Genomic DNA, 15082 nt, shown 5'->3' on the forward strand with positions numbered 1-15082 from the left:
TGAATTATCATCGTTTACCCCTTGCAGACAGATATTAATTTATTAAAACATCATTAATTATTGTAAATAATAACGATGTCATATTGAATATTATGTTGATATTATAAAGTTTGAATAATATAAAAAAAATATATTACCATCTTGACGAAAGAAGAATCCACATTAGATACTGGAGATATTTATTTTGTTTTTCTGGAAGTGAAAAAAAAATTAAAACCACAATATTATTGATATTATTTCTTTATAAAAAAAACAAGAATTCCTCTAAAGGAATACTGTAATAAATTTTTTATATATTATTTTAAATTTTATTTGATACATTTTAATATATTTTTAAGTTTTAAAAGAAAAATTAGCGAAAAAAGTCGCGTCAACACAATTCCTTGGTTGAGTGTCGTAAAATTGAAAACAAAATATTGCAAAAACATGTAATGTGGTGTGCGGATTGCCTACCCCGTGACTGCCAGGCGCAGACTGGATGAAAATTGCGCAGAGCGTTTTCGTATCGAGTCATACCGGGTGATGGAAAATTACTTTTGCATAATAACAAATTTAACATTTGTATTATAAATTTCATTATTTTAATAATATAAAAACTCAACTTGATTCTATTGAGTTTATGACAGAATAAAAAAATATATATTTCTATCTTGGTACTTAAATGCAAAATAAAATATGAAATACCTAGTAGTATTATAATTTTCTATTAATATTTAATATATTACATTTTCTTATTTTATCATTGACAATGTATTTTCAAATGATCACTATGTATCTACCTATTTATATAAATAATATAATATACAGATTATAAATAAGTATATATTTTTTCTATTAATTAGATTTATTTATTAGGTATACGTATTGCATTGCTTCATTATGATTAAATTCAATTTGATGCACTGTAAAATTTATACTAAATACGTGTAAAATGGAATGAAAAACCACCCTATCATTTAGAAATTGACGATAGCGTCATATGTTTGTCTCTCTCAGCACATTACTCTAAGAAACCATACAGATGGCCTACTGCCTCACATTTTATCTCACGTGCGAGAAAGAGAACAATATACGTTTGTCATGGAATTAAATCGATTTGTACATCCCCATATAATATAAAATATTGTATCTATATTACGTAGGTGGGAAAACTTGAACGACGGAGCTTTAATATTTAAATAACAGATGGCGGTAGTGAGTCTTGATTCATTTTTATTTTGCAAATACAATTTGCATACATTTAAATGTTCTCGTACAATTCATCTGGATTGGGATTTTTACAAAGTGAAAAAATATTTGAAGTTCTTATTACGACTCGCCGGGATGAAATTGGGGATTTTAATTGGTTTTAACATTATTTCAAAGTGGTATTTTTTGCCTTTTAAATTTCTTGATTGTGAATTATAAATTTGTTTTACAAAGGGTAGAAAAATCTTAATTATTTATTAAATACTGCAATTCATATGGATTGTTTCCTCGGCCTTAGATTCATGACTGAGGATCGTGATTTCTTCTGAATTATCTTTTTCTACATTTTACTATCTTATACAAAGTTTGCGGGGGATGTTATGAAATTTCCAGTTCTCTATGTTTATACATGTATATTATGTTTCTGTATACTGTAATTTACTAATATAGTTTTCCGTCCTGTCTATATGGTTAATGAACCCCACATATACATATTAGATAATTGAGGAATTTTAGACGCGTCCGGTCGCGTTCTGATTGATTGAAACATCATAAGAAATATGAATTGACTTGTGAAAACGTAAAAAGCATGCAGTAGAATACAATGATTTGATTGAGATTTTTAAAGGGAAGCTTTAACCATTCCTAGTTTTCGTGATCTCGTCGTATCACTTGTTTTATATTGAATCACTCACGGGTTACCGCAGGAGTGAGAGAAATGGGAGGTGTGAATCTCCGCGTTTTACGCTGATGCATAATAAATTTTCCCTTACCATCGTGCAATAGCGAGAATAGTTTGACAATGAGTGCAATGCTTTCCCAAAACTTATCATTTTTATGACGAATGGGAAACTGAGTATCTGTTTCTCTAAGTATTAATTTATTTGTATCACCTCAGTGTCGTCAGTTAAATAAAATACGATTGATACATTATGAGAATGACAATGGTAGAGTGTAGTTGAGAATTGATTATTTTAATACTGGGTAGTTTAGAACACAGCCTACTTGAAGTTTGACATATTATTTCTTCAAATATTAGTTATTTTTGTCCATATACATATTTAAGTGCTTCTTCTTTACCACATTTCAAAGGCAACGGTCATATATTTTCTTTAAACTTTATTAAAACTAATTTATTCAAAAATAGCAAGGGATGTGACTACATACCATTTGCATTGCTTTGCTTAACCTAGTTTATAAACATCCGCTAAGCTATTGAAAATGCCCTGGCATTGGTTGAGATTTTAGCGTTCCTCTGTAGTACCTATTGACAATGTTATTTTGTGTTACTCTGACTGTGTTTTTGTTAATGTATTTATATTTAGATGCCGATAGCCGAGACCCGATCATCATACGATTGAATGAATTAAAATTATATTACTTACCGTTACGAGTATAAATAACACAGTAATATACTATATGAAAAGGAAGTTAGTGGAAAATTTATGAGAATCGGAAAATTTTACTCTTCGATATGAAATACAGTCTCACCTTAACCCCGGGTTTTTTGTCTAATTTATCCCCACGTAAGATGAACACAAATAGACGAAAAAGAAGAAAAATGCGCAGCGTTTTAGTGTAATGGCGCTGGGTAGACACTTTAAGAGCCATTTCCCGGAATATCCGGTGGGCTTGAGTTATTCCCGGAGTAGAATAAGGAGCGACTTATTGCCCTAGTACAACTTAGGAAATTGTGATTTCTAGAAAAAAAATGTAAAACATAGCCGCCATAGTTTCTCGTCAGGTTTTCTATATTTTTTTTTTTCAAATTGAAAACTCGTCGTATTTACATATACAATTAATTTGATGACGTTATTTTCTTTTAATATATTATAAATAGATATATTTTATGAAATTACATATTGAAATAGTATTATTACTTATTACTTATATATACTATATTAATTACATATAGAAATAGTATTATTACTTATAGAAAATGAATAATTTTGGAAGTTATACTTCTTTTGGCGCACTTGGGAAATCAGATCAGAGTGTATTTTTGGCGAGTGACATGTATGTAACACATAATTTATTTTTTCACACGAAAAAAAACTCACTCGATTGAATTCGAACCACCGATTGTTCGGTTATCAGCCGAACGCACTACCTTTACGCCACAGTATGATACTGCAATCGTGACGATTATACATTATAATATTATACTTTAGAATTGTTCCGTTGCCTAGGCAGCGAATTTATTATTGCTGGCCATTTGCAATTCCTTACGTAAACAAACGATTAAACCTCAGTTAGTAATATAAGTTAAAGTGTATTAAAATAAACCAACGGCGTTCCAATAAGCGGTCTTTTTCTTAAGTGTGTAATTTAACAAGATAATTAAGAGCTAGTCAAAGAATCTAGTTTATCACAAGTTTTGTTTTTGTTTTGTTACGCCTAAGAAGTATCATTTATAACGCGCGTACATAAGTATACATACCGATTTTTTTTGTCAATTATATTTTTACATGGAACCGCCTCCATAATACCTATACATTTTAAAAATCGTAGAGAAAATCTGGTGCTTTATTAATAAAACTACATTTCTGAAAGCTTTCGCTTATGCACAGCATTACACTCTAGCGGTGGTCTTCACTGACATCTATGTATGCTGTGCTTCTTTCCATACAGTAAAACCAACGTTTAAGTTACTTAACTTTATTTTTTTAGCTGAAATCTTGAACAATAGGTTACCATACTTGAGACATGGCCTTCCCAATGGAGTCGCTTTACGTTCAGATGTGAGATAATGGGGGGATTATAATTATTCATATTCGTGTTTATACCTTCTTCACTGTAAATCATATTATTATTCTGATACGGATCGGAAAACCCTTTTTAACATTTTTCTTTCAAAAATATTCAGGTTTCTGTGATATATTTTGATAAGCTTCAATCATATTATGTTAAGGATATACTTCGGCTGGGACACGGTCTAAAACGATCGTGACTACGCGACGCGAAGATTGTGCAAATGACGCGTGCAGAACAAAACATAATTTGTCATAAAAAGTCAACATACGTCCATTTAGTGTTATGTTTATTGTTCTATTACTAATAATAATAATATATTCATTGACATGCTTTCTTTTTCAAGTAAATGAGTAACGTTTTTTAGTCATCTTTACACGATTTAAGAATTAATTCTCCCGTCACCATCACAAAACAAATTGACGTGTTCTCAGCTCGACTTTCGCTCTCCGATTGCCAGCCAGTCTGAAATTTTGTCGCACCTATAGTTGAAAATTATTTGCCGTTTCACTAAAGTACCGTCTTAATATAGGCTTTTTGAGTATTTTGTGGATATTTTAGATTTCTTTGAGAGAAGTTTAGATCTCATCACACGGTTTGCGAAGACACTGGGATATCTGTAAACCATATAGGGATTTAAATTCTATTTACCCTAAGTACCATCAGTATATGGTATCATTGTAGTAAGATTTGTTTGCAGGTATAATTACCTCTAATCAGCTTCGAGAATATAATATGTCTGCGCGAATATTCGGTGTGCGGTGGTACAACTTTAGAAGTAACGAGAATAAACTAAGCAGTCTTTTACCCTGTGAGTAGTTGAGAGTAAATAGGCGACGTTTGACCTGGATCGGTCACGTTCTGTGGATGCCTAAAAACACCATCCTCGCTTGCATTCCAGCGTGCTGGAAGGCTGCTAAATATCATCTACAAAGTATATACACCATAGCTGCGAGATGCTGGTATGACTTGGGATTATGCAACAAGACTGTCGAACGATAACGATTTTTGGAGGCGATTGTGGTATTAATATGCTCTAACTGAGCAGCAATTATGGCCATAAAAAAGAAGAAAAAAAAGAAAAAGTAATTATCCCACATACTTTTTGGTTGCGGAGCTGCAAAATGATTAAATATTTGTATTTTTATTATTATTTGATAATATTCGTATTTTAATTTAAGCATATGGCCACCAATAAATGACACCTAGAATTCATGTCAATTTCTTGTAGGTACATAAATTATCTACTTTTTCCCGGACATGTTATCAATTAGGTTGGGCGATTATGCACTTTAGTATTATTAATTTAAATAAAAAGCAATTATATAGTACTAAATCCAAGTTTATTAAATATTGAACTGGACTTGTTTCGTCGACTATTAGTGTCTAGTTGACAATGTCTAGGCAGACGAAACTGGTCCAGTTTAATATTTAATAAACCTAGATTTAGTGCTATAATTTTTTTTTAAATTTAAACTAATAATACATTGCATTTCCACCATGAATTGACAGTGAACACATTTACTGCTGACCAGGTAATTACTAATTAATTACTAATTAATTACCACATTTGAATATCATGTTAATTATATCTAATGGCCAACTAATGCAAACGCGCCAGTCGCGTTCTCAGCACTAAATGAGTTAATATAAAAGAATTTAAGTTTATAAATGACATTTGAGGAAGTAAAAATCCGTTGACCTAAATATCAAGTACGTAGTTTATTTTTGTATTCTTGATAATGGTGTTACAATCAAAATAGTCACCAACTTAAAAATATCTTATAGAATTAAATTAAATTTATAGTATCATTTGCAAAATGGATTTCTACGAAGTAAAATGCTCACATGTAAATACATCGATTTTGTTTTGATGTCTGTAAAACATAAAAAAAATCCTTTAACTTTTGATTGTCGCTGTCCTGAAGAGCTATACGAAATTGTGTACTTAGATTCGTTTTTACACGCTTCCAAGATGTGGTTAATGGTAATTCATGATACTTTATAAATACATAAGTGCTCGATAAAACTCACCGTGTGAACGAGTGCTAGTGTGAACAAAGACGTGTCGTAAAACAATCCTTTTATGTGGGGAATACTGAATACTATGTAATAAACTCATTTTATAAAATCGATTTCAAAATTTATTGCCGATAATAAAATAAGCGATGAAATTAAATGAGTCCTATTCATCGCTAATAAGTGGTTATACGGTTTATTAAAATCAATTACATTAAAATAATTTGGTACTATACAGGAAAACAAAGATACGGCAGTAAAAAGCTCAATTGAGACTGGTTGTATTATACAAGGCTGATATTATAGACTCTGTACTCTATATTTTAATGATAGAAACTGATGTTCTGGATATTCGGGAATATTCTCGGGGTTATCTGAGAAAATGGAATATTTGACGTCACTTTAATTACAAAATGTAATTACAAAGCGTATACGTTGCTAGATATCATGAATTTATGAAGTATGAGTAAAATATACGTCCAAAAACTTTGTATGGTCAACAGGCATTCTAGAGAAAGAGTAAAAAGGAGAAGAGATGGTTATATAGTAATATTGAAAACGGCCGTGGCCTTTATGTAGATATAATGTCATTAAAAATGAAATTGAATTGTGAAATAAATGTTATAATAAAAAGAACTTAATACCTACTCACAATGGGTATTAATCTATTGGTAGTACAATTTATTAGAGGTTGTGATCGAAAAATCTCCTATCGAGAATTCTTAGTTAGAGTTAATCTCGAATCTGGAGAAATATTTTTTTCGGAATATCGATTATTCTCAATTCAGGAAATCGTTACGAGGCAATAATAGAGACGAAAAGGGTAGAAATTAAAAAAAATACCTCGGTAAAAAATTGTAGCGTAAAAATTTACTTGTCTGTGAAAGTTTCTTGGAAGCTTTTTAACTGAGTAAAACCTCTTGACTTTTGATTCTGAACGGATTTTTTTACAATTTCCGGATAAAAAAATATGTTTGTAGGTATTGAGAGAAAAACGTTTAAAAAAATCTCGAGAATCAATAAATCAACCTCAAAATCAAGAGAAAATAAATATTCTTGATTGATGAAAAAAAATCGAGAAATCAGAAGTGTCTAATTGTATCGTGCCTTTTATTCGTTTGGAAATTGGCAGCAATGCTGCTAACATGTAATGATGGCAAAGTTAATTATTATTAGCGACTCTTAGCTTAGAGTCATATATTATATATCAGACAGGAAGAAGTTAGTAGGCATATCGTGTTACTTGGCAGACTATCCCTAATTACACGGCGAAGGGAAGGTTCAGTCAGATAAAGTACGACCTACATTAATTGTCTCTGAAAGCCTACGATAAGGGTGATTAATTACGTATTTGCCCATAAACGGCTCAAACTTTGAGAGGGTGAGATGACGGTGAGGAAAACTTAATATTGTATTTATAACAGCTCATATAATTATTTGTGCAACCAACAGATAATTGTGCGCAGTCTTCACCAATCTCAAAATGATAATTATAATAATTTCTACAGGATATTATTAGGTCGATAAATATTTCTGTTGTCAGGACTACAAAAATTATAAAAATGATGAGCAGGGAACTCAGAAATAATGGAAACTGAAATACTTAACGGGTGTTTGATCAAACAAATTGTTCAATCTTGAGTATGGAAAAATAAGGGATAAACTTAAACATGTGTCAAGAATACGCGTTCACATTCGTTCTGACAACTGTTCTCGTTTTATACTCTCAGACTCATTCAATATTGGTGTATAACATACACTATTGTACGTATATAATAAGTGATTTATTTAAGACACTCACACATTCAAAATACTGCATCTAAATGTAGTCTATCAGAATTATATTTATTAATCTGTTTTGTGATAAGTGTATTGCTTTTTATATTTTTTGGAGCATCTGCGTTAGCCTCGTTATTTCCTTCATATCTAGAGTGTAAATAAGCTTTAGATGTTTTCTATTTACAAAAATAAAGACAACTTAAGATAATAATATAATATCGACTGTGTTTATGAAAAAGGGCGTAACCCTCGATTTTTCGAAAAGTGCTTTTATTAGATATTAACAATGTATACAACTAAATACATGTTCTGTAAAAAGGAAGTAAGCCGCAAATGCCAATTTATAATCTAAATTCAGGTTTTAATTGAGTTTTAATTAAGTTTTAATTTAAGGAAAAAAGCATTTACCCTCAATTTTAATGATTTTTTGTAAAAAAACTTCTTTAATTATTAGTAGATCAAAAAGATATTACACCAAATCATCAATCATCATGCACCCAATGTCTGTGACTATTTTTTTTATTAATATTGAACCAAAATCATTCAAAAAATGTTTTTTGCCTCTCCTGTAAAATTTGTTCTGTGTGGGTTACACCCTTTTTCCTAAACACAGTCAATATGTGTCATGAATAATAATTGTTGTTGTCACAGGTTTTCACACAGTCAGGTTGCAGTTCAAAATTAGACTGCTCCATGCAATAAGTGGTTGTTGAAGATCATCTATGATTGGCATCAGCAAAATAATACAATACCTTCCAGAAGATTTTTTTATACTTACTTATTTCCCAAGTTATTAAAGTCTGTGACTACAAAACTACTGTGATCAAGATTACAAAAATAACTGACTTGTCTACATATACGTAAAAAAACTCACAAAATCAGCTAGAATAATCTCTCTTACTCATCCATTCATAAAGAATATCTACTTACTTGGAAAATTTATTAATTTATTTGTCACTGAATGAAAAAGAGTAAATAAATAAATATATTTACCTGTGTTATTTATTATTTATAAAAAAATTATATTAATCAATATTAGATAAGGTGTATTTTTATAATAGGGGAATTTACGGCTATTATTTTGCAATAAGTCGACTGTAAGTACTTCTACCAGGAAAATATTAGTAGCAACTCGCTACTAAAATTCAATAATCAAAGCAAGCAGCTTGAATAATAAGAGTAGATACTATTCTTCCGGGCAGTAAAATATGTTAATTTGAATTCTATTCGGTCAAACCATTTTCAAAGATTTTTTTCAGGTATGTTTCTGAGATTTTACACAACTATGTATTTCTAATAAAATTACTCTTAAATTGTTATTTTTTTTATTTAATACTGAATATAAACAAGATCTGCGAATGTTGGATGAAGATCCTCAATAACATACCAATTAAAGAGAATTAAATTAAGTATATTTCTGTAAGAATTGATGTCTCTGAAGCTTAGAATATTCTTAAACCTTATGCGTGTTCTATAATACAAAAAAATAATATCATCATTGTTCACGAGTAAAAGAATGTACTTACATATTTATTGAGATAATGATTCTTTCACTATTGGTTGATACAATTATTATGCTAGCCCTCATTCCTTTCTTCCCACTTACTTTCAAATCCCTTATTATTGTCACAAGACCAGACGACGAGCAATAATTACGGGTCATCAGTCGACCGTGATTGAATAACATTCTGTTAGCTCGAGTGACATCGAGAAAGTGGTCGTGTGCGGGGTGGGGTTATTGTAGCTTAGCCGTCGTTAACCACAAAGTGACTCAAAACGCATATATTTGACCTTCGTTGCGCTAAATCTGATACGGCTTGAGCAAACGTCACGTCTATCATCTATCCTGATTTTTTCATCATTATTCATCCCAAAACTAAGTGAAACCGTAAGAGTTACATTTCGAACCATCCGTTTACCAGAGCGTGAGTGCGTGAACACCGAAACGGCTTAAGCACGCACCAGCCCTCTCAATATAAAAGGTCAGTGTCTGGCATCCTGTATAAACCCCCCTAGATCCGTAATTTACCAGCATATTTAAATTACAGTCCACTGCTAAAGCGCCACCAACTATTATTATTTATATTGTTATCATACTAAATGATATTTATAAATAATTACTTATGTAGATCCAAGTTTTTATAGTACCAATTTTATTTAATAGTACTGAAATAATTAATTGATAATAAAACTTCACTGCACATGTCCGTCCCGGTCACATACGTCCGGTATTTCCGTATATTTTTAATCCATATTTTCGAAAAAAGTTCTAATTCGTCGGTGTTTTATAAAAAGGGCGAATCAAACATTTTGGCGAAATCAAGATTTTAATGAAAATACAATATGTACCCCACTAGCTTTGCTGTGTAAAAACAACGAATTTTTATCTCCACAGGAAAGTACTTAAAAACGATAATCGACTAAAATTAAATTAATTAAAATTACGAAATAAAAAGCAAATGTGACATATTATGCCTTTTAAAATATTATATCATAATACCTATTATAATGACAGTATTCTTTCTAAGCTTTATTATAAACTTGTTAGATATTTATAATCATCTACAGGTAAAAAACAAATAAATGTCAAAAGTTAAAAATCCTCCTCCTGTAAAGTAGCATTTTGGTTAATTCGCCCTTTTTACAAAACACCGACAAATGTGATAATAGGCTTATGACTATGTACATTTAAATATGTATTTAATTGCGTTAACAATTTATATTATCATATGACTAGTTTATTTATCAGCCCTAACATAATGTTCACTATGTAAACCAATATTTTCATGATACAGCGTATTGCAAACTGAAACCACTTCGGTTATATCAATATAACCCGGCGCAAAGATGCATTTGGCGCTGATGCATTGTGTTGTTTAATACCTAACTGATGTATCTATAGTCTATGACCTAACTCGTGATGTCGAAATAGTTTTGTTAAGTTTTTGTTAAACGTAACTCGTATAAAATTTCAATTCCGCTCTATCATTGGAAGGAGTATTCGATATTAAATACAATAATAATTTTATTATTATATAGAGGATTATATTGATCAAATACACAATATTTAAATCTGCCGAAATTAATAATTAATAATATTAAAAATATGGCGAATTGCACCAAGTAGTAAAAGACGTTTTAAATTATAAGATAATTCTAAAATTTATAATAAAAACATTTTGATAAGTTATCAAATAATTTGTGCTATACTATATAACTAGTGATAGAAAAAAAAATCGGTGTGTGTACTTATGTATGCGCGTTTGAAGTTATACTTCTTTGAACAAACAAAACTTGTGATAACCTAGATTCTTCGACTAGTTCTTAATTATCTTGTTAAATTACACACTCAAGAAAAAGGACCGCTTATTGGAACACCGATGGTTTATTTCTATACACTTTAACTTATATACTAAATTATATAATTATGTATCGTTTTTTTATTTTTAAAGTAACAACTACTACTATGATGTTAATAGTTTGTTTAGGTAAGGAATTGCAAATGGCCGACAATAATAAATTGGCTATAATAGACTTCGCAATGGAAAAATTCTAAACTATAATATTATCTTCTACAGCGCTACATCCTGGGGTAGGATTTGGCCTCCTCCACAACCGCTCTCCACTCACTCCGGTCTCTCGCCACACTTTTCCAGTTATCGGGTCTTCCTATATGAAGCCAGTCCACTTCTACGGCGTCAGCCCATCTCCTTCTTGGACGGCCTCTGGGTCTCTTCCGTTGGGGTAGCTACTTCGTCATGATCTTTGGCGCTCTAACTTCAAGCATTCTCTCCACATGTCCCGCCCATCGTAGTCTTTGGGACTTACAGTACCTTATGATTGTTTGCTATTCAATCAGCTCTTCCAACTTGTGGTTCATTTTTATTCTGTAGTTTCCATTTTACAACTTGGTCCAAAGATTTTGTGGAGTGTTTTGCGCTCAAAGACAGCTAATTTGTTTTCCTCGTTTTGAGTTAAGCACCAAGTCTCACAGCCATAAGTGACCACTGGCCTTATAATTGTTTAATAAATTAGAAGTTTACTTCTTCGGCCTAGAATTTTTGATCCCACCAGTCGCTTGCATGCCAGAATTTATTCCCGGAGATAAGGCGGATTTTTATCTCCTCTGCTGTCTTATTTTGGGTATTTAGGCTGGATCCGAGATACGTGAACTTGTCCACCCCTTCATATGTATGCTGTTCTATGTCTATATTCTGCAGCGGTACCTGATCGCGTATGCTGACCATATACCTAGTTTTTGACTAGTTTATATGCAGCCCAGCGTTTTCTGCTTTTATTTTTATAGTGCCACCATGGTCGATCATCCTCTATTTGGATCTGCATGTAATTACTATGTCGTCAGCATAAGCGCACATCTGCGTTGTATTGTTATCTACCCATCCTCTTATGTTAGTTTCACGAGCTATGGATTCCACCACAAGGTTAAATACCATAGTGGATAGCGCATTCCCTTGTCTCACACCTGATTTGATTTTGAAGCTCTCAGTTTGCTCATTTTGCACACTGACAACTGCTTGAGTATCCGTCAGTGTGATCTTTATCAGCCTTACTAATTTTAAGGGAATTCCCAGTATTTTTAGGCTTTGCAGCTGTTGAAAGCTTGTTTAAAATCAATAAACAGTTGGTGGAGTGTCAGGTTGTATTCGTGCGCTTTTTCCATAGTTTGCCTCATAAGATGGATGTGATCTATGGTGGATCTATTTGGTCGGAAGCCGCATTGGTATTCTCCCAGGATTTCCTCACCATAGATCGTTAACCTGCTGTACAGTACTGATGAGAAAACTTTATATGCTGCGTTTAGAATTGTGATCCCTCTGTAGTTATCGCACATTGTTTTGTCTCCCTTTTTCAGAATAGGCACGATTATAGCCATCTTCCATTCCTCAGGTAAAATTTCTTTTCCCCAAATATTGAAAATTATCTTGTGGATATTTGCTTTCAGTGTTGGGCCACCACTTTTTATCAGCTCGGCTGTTATCCTGTCGGTTCCAGGTGCTTTATTGTTTTTCAGCATTCTTAATGCTCTTCCTACTTCAGGCAGAGTAGGTTCATCAATGAATTCCTCAGCAGTGTGGTACAAAACTTCTTCCGTTTCCTTATGATCATTACTATTTGAAAGTGTTGTAAAATAGCCTTTCCATCTTTCCATAATGTCCTCTTTTTTGATCAGCATTTGTCCTTCACTATCCTTACAGGAGTTTAATCTGGGTTGATAGGATTTCATTAGATTTCGAAGAGTCTTGTAAATTTTTTTGGGATCATTGTTTCTTCTTTGATATTCCATGTCTTAGAGTATTCTCTTGAGCATCATTTGCTTTTTCTCTCGACAGAGCTTTATGTGTTACATGTCACATACCAAAAATACACTCTGATCTGATTTCCCAAACGCGCCTAAAGAAGTATAACTTTAATATATTATAAAAGTTTCTATATGGTTATGTTTTTATAACTATTATCAATGTGCTCTTTTTCTCTTTCCAAATGACGATAGAATTTTATATCAATTTGAGTGCAGAGAAATCCAAGCCTTTGTGCATGCTCTTGGGACCTGCGTCCTGTGTTTCATCGGTTGTAACTTCCTGATCATCCAGCTGATTAAGCTGATGAAAATGTGCTAACACGAGTAACTATCTAGTGGTTACCTTTTATTTACGATATTATATTCATGTATGTGACTGTGACTGTGATTGTAGTTTTTTTTTAATATTTATATGCTGTCGTCTATGCAAATAAATAAAATTATTAGAAATATATTTTTTTAATGTACATATTAAATAAAGACTTATTATCAAGACGCTAACTAAATGTTAAAGTATGTACATATTATTAAGTTAAGGAATACAAATAATTGTTTCCAATTTATATTATTATACATGTTGAAAACAGTTAAATATAAATTACTAGGAATCGCTCAACTTTGTCTGTTCAGATAGTATGCATAGTAAAGTTATGGTCTGACAACCTGCATTTATGTATCATAATATGTACTGAAATGTAAACCAAAAGCTCTAAAATTCAAATCAAAAGAAACATGTATGTAGGTACTAAAATTTGAACTTGCGTCGGGTGTATTTGACTAAAATATGTATAATATTGTTGTCCCTTTTTATTTACACAGTACGGTAGAAAATAACTTGGGAAAAAATATATAGGAATAGGTATATATATTATATATAAAAGCTTTTATTATAGAAATCTTAGTTCAGAATCTATATATATATGCTGATAAAAAAATGAAATTACTAGTTTGGTTATTAACGTTTTCAAAAAATCAAAGTTTCAAACGATGTAAGACATTTGTATGCACTTATTATATATGTTTAAAAAATAATCAATCTAATCTAAAAACATGTGAATTGTGGATGCCATCTTGGGCTCACAATTCCAAAATATTCAAATTAACTTTAGTATTCAGCACTATAACCGAAAAATCAATCAAATCAAATTATAATTTAATAATTATTATATTTTGGTAAAGCTTAATTACAAATTTATATTCAATACCATACGTCATAACATAATATATATGCAAACTGAAAATCAATCAAATCAGACGCTAATTATAAGAAATCGAAACATTATCCGCCATTTTGAACTATGGGGACTCCTATAATAATGATTTTTTGGAAAATTCTATTCATCATGACAAATTTCATGCTTTTATACAAAAGTTAAAAAAAATGTCGAATTTTTCGAGCTCTCCCAGCTGGCAAGCAGTTTTTATTTAAGAAATATATTTTGATTTAATTTTCTACAAATATTTATATATTCTGACTCATATGAAAATAATATTAATATTAATGCATAACTGAATTATCATGGTAATCCTATATTTTTAACTACACACTATAATACATATAAGGTACATATACACATATATTTCCATTATAATATATTAGATAATATTATATTGTTTAAATAATATCTATATTAACTATCGAATTGTGGTGGATGTATAATATATCATAAAAAAGAATTCAAAATCTGTTAGTGATTACATAATTACAATATTACTATCAATGACCCAGTACTAGTAGAGTTTATTGACTTAAAACAACAATTAAATCCCAGTAAATCTATAATTCAAAATATAGGTTCATCTTTATCACACCAGGTCATCAAAGAAAATACTATTTTTAAGCTTATAGGATTTTAAAATATTCATTTCATAATATTGTATTAAGTACATGCTACCATCATGGATTTAAGTTAATTGAGAGTGTTCCATGATTTACAATATAGAAGTTTAATTGTCTAGTACCTAGTGTTGTTATTCTCATATTGATAATAACCGAAAAAGTCTAAAATTATATCCTTTACATTT

The 15082-nt window shown here is 31.0% G+C and overlaps 1 protein-coding gene across 2 annotated transcripts in view; it reads right to left on the reverse strand.

Moving 5' to 3' along the window:
• The window catches only part of Gycbeta100B (guanylate cyclase soluble subunit beta-1-like), a 175885-nt gene that overhangs the window by 16747 nt on the left and 144056 nt on the right, over positions 1-15082 (reverse strand). The window contains exons 1-2 of one of the 2 annotated variants that reach the window (XM_085960887.1): positions 454-480; positions 138-192 (exon numbers count right to left, since the gene is read on the reverse strand). In XM_085960887.1, the coding sequence (XP_085817013.1) occupies positions 138-140 (3 nt within the window). In that variant the 5' untranslated portion in view covers positions 141-192; positions 454-480. Of the gene's footprint in view, positions 1-137; positions 193-453; positions 481-15082 lie in introns of those variants that run through there. The other variant, XM_085960888.1, reaches the window with a different exon arrangement.

The sequence above is a fragment of the Rhyacophila brunnea genome, unplaced genomic scaffold (genome assembly GCF_057557595.1).
Source record: "Rhyacophila brunnea isolate RB1 unplaced genomic scaffold, BYU_Rbru_1.0 scaffold_12, whole genome shotgun sequence".
In the NCBI taxonomy this organism is placed as follows: domain Eukaryota; kingdom Metazoa; phylum Arthropoda; class Insecta; order Trichoptera; family Rhyacophilidae; genus Rhyacophila; species Rhyacophila brunnea.